We start from the raw sequence: 17,755 nt of genomic DNA on the forward strand, positions 1-17,755 counted from the left end.
TCCTCATGTGAATTCAGAGGCAATGAAAATGAAAATTATTTACCATAAACATCGCAAACTAAAAACCTAATAAACAATTTTATACCGAATATAGAAATAAATTCAGTATTCTTACCTATCGTCCAAATCCATGTTAATAGATAATTATTATTTTTAAATATATTTTTGGAACTGCTGGTTTTAGTAATTATTAAATTAAACGAACTAAAAAGTCTTAAAAATAAACAATTCTTAACCATAACCTCAAAAATGCAGATCTCCTGTCAACTTTCTTTATTTTTTATTTATTCATTATTTTCCTAGTGTCGTCACAGGTGGTATGCGCGAACTGAACGAAATTGGAGCCGCTATCGATCATACCTCGTATTCTTTGTACCATGACGTCTAAACGCCTTTGATGTACCGACTCGAAGCGGATGGTCGAGCGCACGAACGAACGAACGGCCGCATGCGTTCGGTCCCCGTCTAAATATACCGCACTTTCATTCGTTCGTTCGTTCGTTCGTTCGTTCGTTCGGATAATGAATACGCACCTTAAATCTGAAAGCGCACGCAGGCGAACGCCTTTGATGTAACGACTCGAAGCGGATGGTCGAGCGCACGACCGAACGAACGGCCGCATGCGTTCGGTCCCCGTCTAAATATACCGCACTTTCATTCGTTCGTTCGTTCGTTCGTTCGTTCGTGCGGATAATGAATACGCACCTTAACAAGCAGCGTCCGTTTAGGTTTAACGCAGAAGTGTTTACAAAAAATAATTATTTTATTTTGTCGATTTTCTTGCAGTGCAGTACCCATAAAAATTTTAATCTCTATCATTCTGATATTTTAATTAGTTTATTATATGCTACATATTATTTTAATTTGATGTTTTAGGTCTACAGTCGTTTGAACATATTCTTAGAACTTTAAAGCGGGCTAAGCAGGAACTTGCCGAAATTTTGTCTTCTTGCGAGATGATTGATGCAAGTACTTTGGATGTGTGTACAGATAATTTGAAACTGAAGTCACCTTTGTCTCAATATCCATTTTACATGTTAATTGAAACACACGGTAGTAACAATGAACACGATCAAGAGAAATTAAATAAATTTTTAGAAGATGCAATAGCCGAAGAATATATACTAGATGGGACCACAACAAATGAAATAAATAAAATGAAGGTTTGTTTATAAAAACAAATAATGCAGTGTACCCGCATCAAAAAAAAATTGTGTGTGCACTATGTGCCGCATACTTGAAGTGAAATTTCTTACTTCCGTCTGTCTGAGGAGTCCATTCGGGTACCTCTATCGACGTGCTGAGTTTGGTTCCAATCGACTAATAATTAAGAAAAATCCTGATGATTTCGTCAATTTAGATCGGTTCGAAACGAGGTATCATTCATCTTGTAGCCCATCCCTAATTATGCTGAAATTAACCCAATGTTATTAAAAGATAAGGTTGTCTCGTAACTTTCGAACCAATAGGAGCGAAGCTGCAACTACGTCACAGGGATGCTACAGAACGTATAAAATCATAGGGGAGGGATAAAGGAATAAAAAATAAAATGCAACCGACAAAGAGAGATAAATGGACAATACAATAAAGAAAACACACATCAAACAACTGAAAACTATTGACGCCATACACTATAAACAATAAAGTACACAATGAATATCGATTCGGAAATGCACTGTCGGACTGTGGGCAGTTGTTATCCCTTTATCTATGAGTGGTATCATTCCTATGACGTAGTAGATGACGTTTTCGATAATGGCGGATCGAGTTACGAGACAACCTTACCTTTTAATAACCTTGAAATCAATCCACATTTTTCTTCAATAACAAATCGTTAGTCCCACGTGAGGAAGATGTAAATGATACGTCGTATATAAATTTGCAGAGTGGACCGTGTGCACCGTCGCTCACATAGCCTACCCACCAAATTTGGTCGCAATCGGACGACATCAACTTTTAACGATTCTTACGTCAAAACTAATTGTTACAATGACACGTATCGTACACAGTCAACTTGGCCTTGGTTCAATCTATGGACATAACAAATTTCATTTAAATCGAACGATTTTTTGATTTGATTCATTGATGATGAGGTTTCGCGTAGTACATGAAACGTCGTCAAAATATCATGAAAAGATGGGGCTCGACGAGCCCCATCTACATTCCATTTCAGCCCCTTAGCTCACATAGGGCTTGAGTTACGACGCTCCAATCTAGGGCCATCAGGGTGCACCCCATTGTATTTACCCCTTACTTCTACATGCGGGGCTCTGTAGAAGTGGACCGACTATCTCTAGCGACTCATGGGAACACTATGAGATCTAGTATTAAAAACACCACCGGTGAAGCTGTGGGGAAGCCCCCTAGCGACCCTGGGAACATTACAAATAAAAGTTCCAAGGGACCAAATCCAAAGGAAACTACAAGAGGGGCGGCTGACACTTGCTTGGGATCATCCTCCACAAGTGGCACACAAGTTACCACCTTCTCCAGCAAGAGTCGGGAGCCTACCTCTAGACCCAATAAGCGACACAAGCTACCGTTTCGTCTACCCGGCCTGGGTCAACCAGGCGGGCTAGACGATCCTCTGAGAGTAGGTGTAAGCGGGGCAGAAGCACGGAGATACCTCCGACTGCTCCACGAAGGACTTGCTCCAGAGGAAGCAAAAGCGAAAACACTCCTCCGAAAAGGGGACAGTAAAGAAACCAAGAAACAACCTGACTCATCTCCATCAAAGGACAAGAAAGGGAGCGAGAACCTCTCACCTCTTCTCGGGCAGGGACGGAAAAAGCCAGGATGGAAACCCGTCCAACACCGGGAGGCAAGCAGGGACGTATCACCAGCTTTGCCACTATTGCTGGATAAGTGAAAATGGCGGTGCTGCCAATGGATTTCCCAGAGGTTGCTCTGACAACCGACCAGCAAACTTCTCTAGAAGAGGCTATACTGGACGAAGTAGTGGCGATCGGATCGCAACACAACGATCTACGAAATGTGGGTCAGCTGCGTTTTGCGAGGATACACTTTCAGGTGGGCATGATCCTCATCGATTGTGTATCTCAAGAATCGGCGAATTGGTTGGTGGAAATCGCACCTAAGCTTAAAAATTGGCAAGGGCCGGAACTGGTTGCAGTGAAGGGAGAAAACATCCCTAAAGTGGCGTGCCTCACGGTCTTTCTGCCGAGGAGCAAGGGGAAAGACACCACCTACCTGCTGAGCCTTATCCAGGGTCAGAACTTCAATGTAAGGACATCGAGTTGGGGAGTCATCAACTCGAGGGAGGAGGGTCATGGTCAGGTTCTCACAATAGGAATTGATTCAAATCCAAGGAGGCAATAGAGAAAGAGGGACATATACTCTATTATAGATACGGGACAACGCCAGTATCAGGTCTAAGGTGAGACAAAGTTAAAGAGGTAGAGAAAATGGAGACAGATCCTCCAGCCTCTACCTCACGGGTTCCTTAGCCCGAGGCAAGCTCCTCGATTGTGAAAGGTGGCACGGAACTCCAACCGTGGAAGGGTGTGTACCCTCGGAGGAAGAACTGTTGTCAGAGGAGGATGGGAAATACCCTGTCCCCTCTACAACAGGGGTATGATGGTTATAGACTGTGTGATGACTCAAGGAAGGGGGGCATAATAGATCTTTAAGGTCGCAGTGATTAACCCCCCCCCCTCTTACTCATTCTACTCATTCTACTCTACGACGCTCCAAAGACCCATTTAAATCGGACGATTTTTTCGCCATTGATGATAGGGTTTCATAGTGCACGAAACGCCGTCAAAATATTATGAAAAGATGGGGCTTGGGGAGTCTTCCGAGATTCCGAGAACACATTCCGAGATTCAGCTCCCTAGGTCACATACATACATACTGCCATTACTCGCTGACGAGTATTTGACACGCATCAGAAGATAGTTACGCAAGGCGTTTTCTTTCGTGAGCTTTTCTGTGACTGAAAAGCCCGATACGTGATGTTATCTGCCGCACAGTTGTCGCTGTTAACTGAGTTTATAATTCCTCTCCATTGAGTTCTATTGTGAGCTGCTTCTTCCCACTCATTCTGCATGTTAATCCCCTTTAAGTTTTCGTGGAAAATGTCCTTGTACCTTTTGAGTTGTCCACCCGGCCTCCTCTTACCGTCTACAAGCTCACCGTAAAGCAGAGATTTTGGTTTGCGTTTTTTTCGCATTCTGCATACATGACCAGCCCATCTTAAGCGGGATTTTGTAACCATGACTTCAATACTCTCGCAGTTAGCTTTTTCAAGGACCTATACGTTTGAGACATGATGGAACCATCGAATTCTTAAGAGTTGTCTAAGGTGTCTCTGTTGCAACTTGTTTAATGCGTTCATGTGTAGGCGGTACGGCACCCAGGTTTCGCTCCCATATAACATGGTGGGGATTATAACTGCTCGGTACACTGCAAGTTTCGTTTTTGTACTCAAGTCATGATTGTAGAAAACCTCTCTCTTTTAATTTCCAGAATGCTCTTGAGGCGCTGCTAATTCTGCGCTGAATTTCAGAGTTAATATTGGCCTTTTCCGAAATCAAACTGCCGAGGTAATTGAATTCCGCTACATATTCCAACAGTTGTTCTCCGATTTTTATAGCATTTAGTCTAAGAGCTAGCAACGTTTTCGAGAAAGTATTTTAAGACGTCTGGTTCTTTGATATATCTTTTATTATGCTCTCTGGAAGAGCGTGCAGGCCGTCTGGCTGCCGATACACGTTGCGTTCACTACTGCGCATCCAAAGAAGATTCTCTATTTTTTACTTAGCGCTTTAAATTCTAGTATTGAATAAAAGTCGAGTAAGTCTCCATTAGCTCAGCGCGTAGAGCTTTCGCCTATGAAGCAAAGGTCAGTGGTTCGATACCGGCTGGGGTGCAACTTTTTTATTTTTTTTTCGTTTATATTCTGATAGTAAAGTATTAAATATTTGCTTTTTTATCACCAGAACGGATAGCGTTTATGGGTTTATGATCCGTAGTGTATATAAGTAGAATTTGATACTTTCATTTGTTTTGAAGGATTATTGTAGTAATCAATTATTAGATAGGTTTAGGATGATCTGGCTGCCGCGCCGGTAGGTTGCGTTCACTACTGCGCATCACATGGGTACAGGGTGTCTCATTTTCGTGCGTTTTTGGGATTTGGGATATCTGGGATTTCTCGTTTATGAGTGGAGATACAATGATGCGTTTTTTTCGCATGCTACACTTTGCTAGTTTTTTATGTACCTAACTAAATATTCTACCTTTAGATTTGCTTATTTTCTACACATTAACATTAATCAATCTTGTTTAAAAAGTATTATTATTTTATTTAATTTAATTTAACCAGATAATTTTGTTTTCCATCGTTATCTTAACAAACTGAACTGAAAATAAACTTGTGTAGCTTTTAGATAACAATCTGTTAAAAAAAGTATTATTAAAATGATTATTAAAATAATAAACAACAGCTGAAAAAAATATTTTGAAGAAAGACAGGCAGAAATTACCTTCATAAAGCATTAAAATGTTAATTTTTATATATTATGTTTAAATCTTCAAAATGAAATTATAAACGAGAAATCCCAAAAAACGCACAAAAATGGGCCACCCTGTACACATGTGATGCGCAGTAGTGAACGCAACCTACCGGCGCGGCAGCCGGACTATCCTAAACCTGTCTAATAATTAATTACCACAATAATCCTTTAAAACAAATGAAAGTATCAAATTCTACTTATATACACTACGGATCATAAACCCATAAGCGCCATCCGTTCTGGTGATAATAAAGCAAAAGATTTAATACTTTACTATCAGAATATAAACGAAAAAAAATAAAAAAGTTGCACCCCCAGCCGGTATCGAACCACTGACCTTCGCTTCATAGGCGAAAGCTCTACGCGCCGAGCTAATGGAGACTTGCTCGATTTCTATTCAATACTAGGATTAAAGGTCGATTTATAAACTCTACAGTTGGCTTTGGATTTGGCGTTGGCGTTGGATTTGCCGTCGACTGTTCGTAGCGCCGCAAAATCGCATTTATAAACTCGACGGTTGACAGATGGCTTTGGCCGTTTTGGGCAGATCTAACCTTACATTTTTGTTTACTTTTTACTTAAGAGTAGCAGAGTCTATAGTGCGTTTTTAGAGACGAAAGTGTTTAAAGTTTTGGTTTTTTGTTCGAGATTTTTAATTATGGATTTGGAAAGTAATGGTCTTGATGAAACTACCCTATTAGGGTTATTGGGAGTGACCATAAATTTGGAATTAGCATACTTCAAAACTAGATGTAAACAAAGCAACACGTGATCGCTCTTTACTATTCTATTGGCTGTAACGTCATTGCTACGTGGTGCTACGGACGGCGAACCGCCGCGAACGGTAAAAAGTTAAACATAATTCAAGTCCGACGGCAACCGGGCGCCAAAGCCAACGCCAACCGTGTTTATAAATGCTCTTATGGTAATATACAGTTTTAAGAATTGGGCGGCGGCGCCAACGCCAAAGCCAAATCCAACTGTGAGTTTATAAATCCTACTTTAAAGCGCTAAGTAAAAAATAGAGGATCTTCTTTGGATGCGCAGTAGTGAACGCAACGGGTATCGGCAGCCAGACGGGCCGCATGCTGTTCCAGAGAGCATAATAAAAGATATATCAAAAAGCCAGATGTCTTAAAATACTTGTTTTCCCGACGTTGCTAGCTCTCGTACTAATTGTTGTGATCTTCCGGGGGAGTGAACATGATTTTGGTTTTGTTGATGTTTAGCTTAAGGCCGAAAGCCTCGTATGCCCAGGTATATGTGTTCAACATTTCTTATAATTGTTGTAACGTGTGTGCAACTAGAGCGCATTCATCAGCGTATTGAAGTTCTGTGATGAATTTTGTACATGTTTTTGCCCTGAGTCTTTTTATGTTGAACAGACCGCCGTCGTAACTGTATCTAATGCCCAATCCTCTCTCCTGCAGTTTGCTGTCCACTATAATGGAGAGCGCTGCCATGTATATGTTGAATAGGAGAGGCACTAAGACACATCCCTGCCTAACTCCTGTATTTGTTAGGAAGGGATCGCTCAGTGATCCAATGAATGATGACATTCTTGACTTGTTGTTGTTATGGAGGCTTTTACACACTGTAAGAAATTTGTTGGGTACGCCGAACTTTTTCATAATTACCCAAAGAGCATCTCTGTTCACAGAGTCGAAGGTTTTTGTTAGGTCGATGAATGCAACATAAAGTTTAAACTGCTGCTCTACGTGTCACTGTGACTTTTTCCTGTAGTTGGGGCGGATGGAAAATATGGAATCAATAGTGCCGCGGTTGGTGCGAAAACCCGTTTGCCATTCTGGGTGGATGCTTTCTATATGGGGGTGTAGGCGGTTTGACATAATTTTTGTATGAATTTTTCCTCCGATAGCCAATAGTGCAATTCTCCGGTAATTTCCACAGTCTGATGCACTTCCTTTGTTCTTAAATTTACTCACTATATATTCGCGTTGCGAAAAGTCCTGAGGTACCTCTCCGCTTTTCCATATGACATCGAAGAGAGCCTTAAGATGACCAATAAGTTCTTTACTTGCACACTTATAGATTTCCGATGGAATCGCGTCACAGCCAGCTGATTTGTTGTTTTTAAGCTATTTTATGGAGGCATTTATTTCCTGTTCTGTTATTGGAATGTCTAATACAATCGAGGCTGTTATACTGAGTTATTGTGTTTAGTGCTTCCATGTTGGGGTTGTTTTCTTGGTTAACGATATGGCTGTAATGCTCTTTCCAGCTGTTTCTGATTTGTTCTTCCACCTTTAGAAGTTCGCCATTTTGTGTCATGATTGGGCACCTTCTTGGTTGGGCCGTATTCTTCTTTTACAGCCTCGAAGAATTTACGATAATCGTGATGCGTGGCGTACTCTTGAATCTTTTTCGCTTTTTGTGACAACCAGTTATCCTTTAGTTGGCGCAGTTCTCTTCAAAGCGTGTTGTTGGCTGTTTTAAAGTTGTCTACCAGCCTTGGATTGTGTGGATTTCCAGTGACTGCATGATGTGTTCTATGCTTTTGTTACAACAAAGCCTGTATATGCAGTTGATTTTCATTAAACCAGTCTGATTTTTTCTTTTTGTTCGACTTTCCCAGTACTGCTTCGTTGGTTTTATGAATCGCATCCCTTAATTGTGTCCAGCCTTGTTCAGCTTCCAAGATTGAGATTAAAATTATCGGTGGAAGCGTTTCTTTGATGGTTTCCCAGAGTGCGTCGGCGGTGTTGTTGTTCCCTAGACCCCGTATAGTACGAAAGCTAGCAACGTCGGAAAAACAAGTATTTTAAGACGTCTGGCTCTTTGATATATCTTTTACTATGCTCTCTAGAACAGCATGCGGCCCGTCTAGCTGCCGGTAAACGTTGCGTTCCCTACTGTTCTACTGTTTTGTTGTTAATAATTAGTAATTCTAGTATTGAATATAAACCGACCGATTCTCCATAGCTCAATGCGTAGAGTTTCTGCCTATCAAGCGGGGTGTCAGAGTTCGAATCCGGGTCAATGCAAAAAGTTTTTTATTTTATTTTCGTTTATATTCTGATAGTAAAGTAGATATTAAATATTTGTTGTTTTTTTTGAATTTCCAGAATGATTTAATACTTTACTATCAGAATATATACGAAAATAAAATAAAAAAGTCTTTGCCCTGACCCGGATTCGAACTGAATCTTCGGTTAGTGCCGCAATCGGCATCTATTCTGGCTTTTGTCAGTCTGACATCTTTTAGATGCGTCCTTCGAACGATTACGTGGTCCAGTTGATGCCACTAACCTGATCTGGAATGTTTCCAGGTACATTTAAACTTGTCCTTCAACATGAACCACGTATTGGTAATGCAAATATTATACTCTGTGCATGTTGTTAATAGGCGTTCACCATTGCTATTTACGTTTCCTATTCCATGTTTTCCCAATACGTCAAGCCAAATTTCCTGTTGTTTGCCAACACGGGGATTAAAGTCACCTAGCAAGATGATTCGTTCATGCTTTGGAATTTCTTGGAGAGAATTGTGTAGAGTTTGGTAAAATTTATCCTTATCCTCAATTTTAGCGTCTAGGGTGGGAGCGTAGGCACTAATGATGTTGACGTAAGTTTTGTCTGATATGGGGTACCTTATGGTCATAAGACGTTCGGAGACACCAATAGGTTCTGTTAATTTGGTGGCGATTTCGTTTTTGATTGCAATACCAACGCCATGAATTCTCCTGTGTGTTGCGGGGTGACCCTTCAGTGAGATTAGGTACCTTCATCAGCAAAGCGGGTTTCGCTAAGAGCGGTAGAGTCTATATTTAATCGGTGGAGTTCCTGTGAGACCAGTGCTGTTCTTCTGTCTGGTCGATTTGAATTTATCTAGAGTGAGGACGTTCCACGCCGCAAACGTGAAACATTGATATTTTTTGTTTCTTCGATTATACGCTCGAGTAGGCACCCCCTCCCGGAGATCCGATTAAGGGGGTATTTTACCTCCGGACGATGATTTTCTCCCACTCGAATGTTCTATCATTGATGTGTGTTAGCTGCGTGAAAAGGTTTAACTGTGGCGGTTACGTTGCCGCACAGTTTTGGCTGCAACTGTAGCACGGGATGGGTATGGCACAGTGAGGATCGCGACGATAGTTCCCTTGTACTACGTTCTCGGCCGGCTAGGTGTAGTTTATTACTCTTCTTCCCCAGAAAAATGGTAGGTCTGAGGGTTGTAAGGTAAAGGTTATAGCGCCTATACTCGGACGTCAGAGCCTCGTTTGTGTAAACAGGGTGCACCACGTGAAGGTGAGGCTGTTGGTAACAACCTGCACTCTTGGTACCCAAATGCAAAGTGAGGCTTTTGGGTAAGCTAGCTAAAGTATCGCTTCAATACCACTTGCATCCCAGCTCACATAGGGCCCGATTTAGGACGCTCCAAAGACCCATCTTAACTTCCTCATTGACTTACCAGTTTTTTCTCGCTAGCTCGTGTGCCAAGGCCGTGTCGTGTCAAGACCATGGTGTGTCGCGGCCTTGAATATTTACTCCCATCGCCCGTAAAGAAGTTTCACTTCAATAACACGGTCGTTGGATATTACACGCAACAGCGATCGCTCGTTCTTCATTCAATCGAAAGATGTCGCTACGCTCCATGACATTATAAATGAAAATAACTTTGTTTAAAAGAAAAGAGTGGTATCGTCTGTTAATTTTAGTCAAACTTTTTTTTTTAAATTACCATAGCCATAGACCAAATTTATTATAGTTTTCTCCAACGACTCATGGAAGATTTCGACAGACGACATCCAAAAATGGCAAAAAATAAAATTTGTCCGTTAATTAAAATGACAGACACAACCGTCAACGATCCTCCCGTTGGACAAAGGATATTCTGCATTTTTTATAAAACATAAAATTGGTATACGAATAGAAGTTGAAAACATATTAAATAATTTTTAGCATATATGGGATCTTAGAGAACGTATTACAGAGGGATATACTAAAGACGGTTATGTTTTTAAATATGATGTGTCATTGCCAATAGAAAAATTTTATTCTATTGTACCTGCTATGAGAGAAAAACTGGCTAATGAAGATACAGTTAGGATTTCAGGATATGGACATTTAGGTAAGTAACGTGGTGGTTGAATTAAATTTTCTATAAAAATATATCGAACTTTATCGCTGTCGTTTATCTAAGGCGTTGAATAAGAAGACTAAGGAAGGAGCATAATGCTATCCATGTATTCATGCATGGTGGGCGGAAAAAGCACCATAAAAGCACTCTAGGGTGGGGATCCTTGACAGTTCTGTTTGACGATTCATTTGACACATTTGAATTTGATTTGAAATTTTGTGGATTTGTCAGTCTTTACGGAGCTTATTTTATGTTATTTATTATTTATTCTCCTACTGATAGTTGTATAAAGGTAGTAAATCAAGATGGAAATTGTGGCAGCACTTAAATTAACAGTGACACTATCGCGATTTATCGAAAAAGACTCTAAAATAGTGGGTTGTGTAGCTTGCGGTAGATCTCGGCAAAAATTGAGTGAAATAATGGAACAACTTTTCGCTAGTAAGTGACTATATAATATACATACGTGTAGTAAACCGATGATTTATGAAATTCACTTGAATTAACTAAATTATATATTTGTCTTGCATTTTAGCTTTTATTTATTACTTGTCAAAGATTAGATGTCAAAGAATTTAGATACGTTAATTTGACTTACCTGCTTCAGTAGCGTATCGGATGTTTGTGGTAATAAATACCTAATATTATAACTTATCTATTTTTATTAGAATTATATATTTTTATAACAATTTTAATAACTACCAACATTTATTCACAACGTAAAATAAAACAACAAATTATTGAGTCTACCCCACGTCTACCCTACATCATAGTTTTACATTTTTTAAATAAAATTAGAACGACACTGATAAACCGGAATTTAAGTCGGCCATATTTGAGGCCCATCGCGGTGTACCTAAGTTTTTGGATATGCTCCTTCCTTAGTCTTCTTATTCAAAGGTCTAAGGAGGACAGACTTTTACGATTATACAGGGTGTGAAAAAATAGTGTATCTGACTTTGGTGGGTGATTCTACAGATAAAAATAAAACAAAAAGTCCAAACATATGGCCTCAAATGCTTCCCGAAGAAGTTACAGCCTTCGAAATGTTGAATAGAAATAATATACCTATTTTGTTTATTTTTAAGAACATTGGTAAACCGTTTTTCCTGAAATTTGGTACGCTTGCACACATTTTAATACCAAAGCCAATGGCGATCGTGTAAAATTTCGTAACAGCCTTGAAAGGGTACTTTCCATTAGGGTAGAGGGTACTATTGGTGGTACTTTTTTTATCCTTATAGATGCAGTAATTTCAATAACAGAAAATTAAGCTAAGATATTTTTACGTAAAAAATGTGCTCTCCATTTAGTTCGAAACGGTGAAAGGTTTTCAAGGTATTTGCGTTTAACGGTAGTGATGGGCAAAACTGTTATTTTTAGATAACAGTTGAAACTGTTATAGTTATTTATAAAAAATAACTCTGCTTCTCCAACCCGTTGCGAGCCTCCATCGAGAATCGACCGATGCAGCAGCGTTCCTTTCCCACTCCTGTTATCTCGACCGCCAGGCGTTATGCCCGCAACTGTTTCAAAAAACCTGCTTCTTTTATATCCTATCATTTTTAAGCTGTTGCAAGCCCAATACGACCATCGACGGCATCGACCGAAGCAGCTACGTTCGCCGTAGCGCATTCCCCACTCTGTTGTCCGTTGTCTCGCCGCCTGTATCGATGGTTGACGAAATAACATGTTTTCCATCCATACTAGTTGTTTTTTGGAATTGCTTCGAGCAGCATAGAATTTCGTGGCGGTGCAGAGCGCCGACTTCGTTTTTCGTTTCACAAGCGGCCGATCTCTACATATCATTATTTTATATCTGTTATTTTTTAGAAGTAGTAACGGTTGCGTTATGTTATTTCTAAATAATTGTTATAAAATAACAGATAGTTAAATAACAACTCATCACTATTTAAAGGAATGCATCGATTTTAATATTAGTAAAATCACCGAAGATTAATTTATTTGAAATTTCTTTACATTTTATAATTTCGCTAATACTAAAATCGATGCGTCGTGGCCTTTAAATGCAAATATCTTGAAAACCGTTCATTTTTCGAACTAAACGAAGAGCACCTTTTTTACGTAAAAAAGTTCTAACATTTTATAAAATTGTAGTAGTAATATCGCGCTTTTTATAACTGTATACAGCTGATTGAGCCACGATTATTTTGTCTGCCCTTTTGCAATGGCTGTCATGTTTATTTATTTAAAAAGCAATGGCTTTTTAAGCCCCGGGATCGCGCTGGCAGACATGACTATTTCACAATGGCTACACAACAGGATACATCACTAGCGATGGGAACTATCGAATGAATTAGACTATCGAATGGTTACTGAATGAATGATTTCAACTATCGAATGGTTTTATTCGAATAAAATCATTAATTCATTTGTATACTAAAGCATATGTGACAACCTCGCCGTGCGACTAAATGGTTATCGTTGCGCCACGACTATCGAATGCTTTTGATAAATGAAATTTAGTATTCGTTTGATTTTTGTGTGCGTCAGTGCATTATTAGTTAGTTTAGTATATTATTATAGTTTATAATATTATATATTAGCATAATATAATTAGTAGTTTAGTATATTTAAAATACTAAAATAGTAGTTTTTTTTAATTGATTGTGTGCGAAGTGGTCAAAATTTTTCCGAAAATTTGTGTGATTTTCCGTAGCCCGATCTTTCAATTATTTAATTTTATATGGTATATTATGGTTAGGTTAGATTGCATTTTTTTAAAGGGAAATTTTGAAAAGTAGCAATTTTTAACAGAGATGAGATGAACTTACAATTAATTTTAAAAATACATATTTGTATTTTAGATGTTTTAATAATATGAATTAGTTGAACTTAATAATCATATTTAAGTAATGTGGTTAAGTAAATGGTTATCGAACTCAAATTTTGGGGTGAGAAAATTAAATTGAAAGTTTTACACGTGCCAATTTAAAAAAAAAAGTTAACAATGTTTGTATTTTGTTTATGCTAATTCTCTTACATGTAGTTTTTTGCGAAGAAATATATCATATATGTTTTAAAGTAAATGCCAGCAAAAGTAAATATTATTTTTAAATAATAATATAAAGTAATACAAAGTAATATAAATAATTTTGATTTGTAATTTTTTATTTATATTTTCCTTCCATTACACTGCATGCTTAGAAAATTAATAAATGTTTATATTTCATGATTTTAAAATTTGTTGTTAATATAACAAATTAGTTCTGTAATTATTATTATTTAATAAACCAACGTTGCCATTTAGAGACTATATTATTTTTAAATAGGATCTAATATAAATACTTTTGACTTCTATTTGTTGTTTATATTTTGCCACTACTTAACACAAATGTTTATATTATCAAATGATTGTAAATTTTGTTGTTAATAGGTATAACAAATTATTACTGTTATTATTATTTATTAAACCAGTCTTTGCTTAAAAACATTAAAAACCATTTTCCTACATCCAAAATAAAAAGTATTATTGCAGTGTAACAACAGAATATTAATAAAAAAATGCAAAACATATAGACATACTACCCCTAACTAACTAATGCTAAAGAATAATATTCTTTGCTAATACCAACTAATACGAATATATGGCAACAGCGCCCTTCATAATATATTTTCTGTGTAAATACTAGCACCAGGGCCATGTAAGTGAAATATTAAAAATGGTTCCAGCAAAAGTTTCCCAATTATGACGGATGATGGCGCTGATCGTCAAAATTTTTGGACAGGGATTTTGCTTACCGACAATACGACGTGAGCTACGACCGGACCAGGACCAATCAGAATGATCAGTCTTTCTTGGACATTTGCCGCGGAAGTGTGTGTTAATTTCTGTTGTGATAAGTGTGGTTGTGTTTGCAGTTTGATTTTTCGGTTTTGATATTATGTTAAAATTAATTTTGAAGTATTGTATCACCTGTTTTTATGTAATAGTACTTTTTTTAGTTCTATGATCTGATATATTATGATTTGTTAATGTTTGTTTAACAATGTTATACCAAAGAGGTTATACTTAATATACTTATGAATTTGCATAGCCTAACTTTTTTATCAATAAACTTCAGATTATTTAATTCCTTTTGTTTCCGTTTGTAATTTTATTTTTAAGACATATTATGTGATTGTTTCACATAATATGTTTTAAAAATAAAATTGCAAATAGCGAATAAAAATAATTAAAATAAAAAAGTGTATTTTACAATTCCCCCCGGCCCCGCACCCCTTTTGCTAACCTATAATGTCAGCTATGTCGAGAGATGGCGTTACGAAAATGGAACCGATTTATTACAAGGAACTTGGGCTTCTTTTTCGTTAGTATATTCTGTGACTAGCACCTCAATAAAAAAAATAGTGTGTCTTTATCTTTATTTGACACCGCAAAAAATCAAAGATGCCGGCTTCCTTCATAGCATTGCCACCGACCGCTGTCGGGTTTCTAGGAAAGAAACCTACGTCGCCGGACGACAACTAAAATCCAGTTTATATTTTATTAAAATCGATCCTGACGAATAAATGAATTTGATAAATGAATGAATTTTATAAATGAATGTTTTTTTGCTGCCGAATTACTAGAATACAATATTTCAAGGCAGATGACGCATCTATTCTATAATTTTTATTCGAATAGTTTTCGACGAATGTTTTCTTACTAGGTATCGAATTATTCGAATGAATTGCAACTATCGATTGTTTCGATAGTATTCATTCGATAATTCCCACTACTATACATCACAAGAAAAATTGGCCATGTAACGATGATAAGGTTTTTTATGTAGCAGCAGCTCTCCGTTTAATATACTTATAACAAAAAAACTACTAATTTTAGTGAGGATGCAGTCAATAATTACCATATAGGCTAATAAAACTACTTTTCAACTTGTCAAGCTTTCGAGAAATGGATTGCCATCATAAGGACAGTTTGATGAGTTAATTAACAAAACAACATCCTTTGCACAAAAAGGCCTTAAAAACTATATAACATCATTGGACATATTGGAATCACAAAGAATTTTCTTTATAAGAATATCCAAAATAGATATACATCTAAATACACTTTTTTAAACAAAGTTACTCTCTGATCGAGCTCGAAACAACAGTGTTGCAATTTCTTTTTGAGTAATTGTTCTATGTATTATTTTGAGTAATAAACTCGCTAAAAAATTAGTAGTTATTTCTTAACTCACGTCAGTCACGACTAAACCTGTTGTTTTTTGGGCACTCATTGGTTTGCAATCGAGACTTTAGACTGCAAACCAATTGTTCTAAGTTATATCCTTCTAAAAGTGCCCCTCGAATCCTTTGTTCTTTGACCCTTTTATAAATTCATAATTATTAATATATAATATAATATTTTTTTGGTTTATTAGGTGATGGAAACATACATTTTCAAGTATCAGCACGAGAGTTTTCTCAACAGTTACTAAAAAAAATAGAACCATATGTATATGAATACACATCAGATCTCAGAGGTAGCATTAGTGCCGAACACGGTATTGGTTTTAGAAAACCCAAATACATTCATTACTCCAAAAGTTCGGGAAGTATCAAAATAATGAAGCAACTAAAAACAATGTTTGATCCCTATGGTATACTAAACCCATATAAAGTTTTACCTTAGGTTTTAACTCAAATACAGAGATTTGTCAAAAGAGATAATATAGTTTTACTAAATTAATTCTTACACAAAAAAGATCATTATTGCAGCATATAAACATATAGTAGGTTTTACGATAAACGATGTTTAAGGTACATATATTTATTAAAAACTCACAGATTTCGCAATCGCTGCAACCATCAGAGACAATGGAAATGATAACACCACATATAAAACATAATTAACGTTATAAAAATAGAACCATATGTATTTGTTCCAGGGTGCTACAAATTCGAGATACGAGCATTATCTCGACGAGAGATTCGAAATTCGAGATACGAGCATTATCATAGCATCTCGGTAACCGTAATAGATACGAACATGTTTAAATTAGGGCAAAGTTGCGCTTTGGGATGTTCACCAAGATGCCTTCAAAAAAGTTTTAAAAAATTCAAAGATTGATGAGTTTTTTGAAAAAAAAAATGATTTTTTTAAAAATCAATTTTATTTTTTCCTGTCGTTACTTTTTAGAAAATCAAAAAACTAATTGCACATTCTCATAGCCACTTTATTAGGGCTATCTGGTAGTATTTTTAGATTTTCAAATTAGCTGATAATTTGTGACCAGCTGATAATTTGGCCAACTTAATTTTTTTAAATACGGACCTGCATTTTTTATTTCAGATTTTGAAAGAACTCGGCCTCCTGAGTACAATGATGTGCCACACTTAATATTTTTTTTTTGACATTTGAACACAATTTATTTAAACTAATTTCAAATCCTCTCAAGCTCTGTTTTTTTTTAATATTTAATCTATTCATCGTTACAATATTGATAAGCATTCAAAATTAACAATGACGTGGGGTAAAACATTGAATACGGAAAATCTAATGCAATAAAATAATTAATATAAATATTAATATAATATAAACAATAATCAAATACTTTTCCCGGAAGACTGGCAATGGTAGAGCCAATTCCCTGGACTGGAAATGGTAGAGCAATATAATGTCCAGCGAGGTTCCTGGACCTATCGTCAAGGGGCTTGACGGGTACTTGAAGGGTACTTGACGTCATTTGTAAAAGTGAAATCAGTCCATCTCAACATTTACAATAAAGAGTACAAAATGCATTCGGAAGTATAAGAAGAAAGTTCAAAGAGCTATAAATAAAATTGAACGAAAAATAAATTTGTACAATAGGGAGGGTGGTAACCAGAGTTCGGAAAACTAGATGTTACTTTTAAAAACTACATAAACTACATTACATGTAGTTAAAGTAGTTTATGTAGAGGGTGTAGTTTATGTAACCTATGTACATTATGTAACATAGTAGTATGTAACTTTCAAATATCAAAGGTTTGCGGTGAGGTTATAATAAGTTGAAGCTTTAAAAATACATGATGTATTTAAGAAAACAGAAGAAATATGGCTTTAAATATAATATTTACGTCATGTTATCTCTATTACACCTCATACAAATGAAAATTATTCATAATATCA

At 36.9% G+C, this 17,755-nt stretch overlaps 1 protein-coding gene across 4 annotated transcripts in view; it reads left to right on the top strand.

Moving 5' to 3' along the window:
• LOC115879531 (D-2-hydroxyglutarate dehydrogenase, mitochondrial-like) overlaps nt 1–16,655 on the top strand; it is a 186,491-nt gene extending 169,836 nt beyond the window's left edge. For all 4 annotated transcript variants that reach the window (XM_030896414.1, XM_030896411.1, XM_030896413.1 and 1 more), the window contains exons 7-9: nt 877–1,163; nt 10,461–10,629; nt 16,026–16,655. In XM_030896414.1, coding sequence (XP_030752274.1) covers nt 877–1,163; nt 10,461–10,629; nt 16,026–16,276 — 707 coding nt within the window. In that variant the 3' untranslated portion in view covers nt 16,277–16,655. The remainder of the gene's footprint in view (nt 1–876; nt 1,164–10,460; nt 10,630–16,025) is intronic.
• Nucleotides 16,656–17,755: the final 1,100 nt, after the last annotated feature.

This window comes from Sitophilus oryzae, unplaced genomic scaffold (genome assembly GCF_002938485.1).
Source record: "Sitophilus oryzae breed Bouriz unplaced genomic scaffold, Soryzae_2.0 scaffold_1582_pilon_pilon, whole genome shotgun sequence".
NCBI lineage: Eukaryota > Metazoa > Arthropoda > Insecta > Coleoptera > Curculionidae > Sitophilus > Sitophilus oryzae.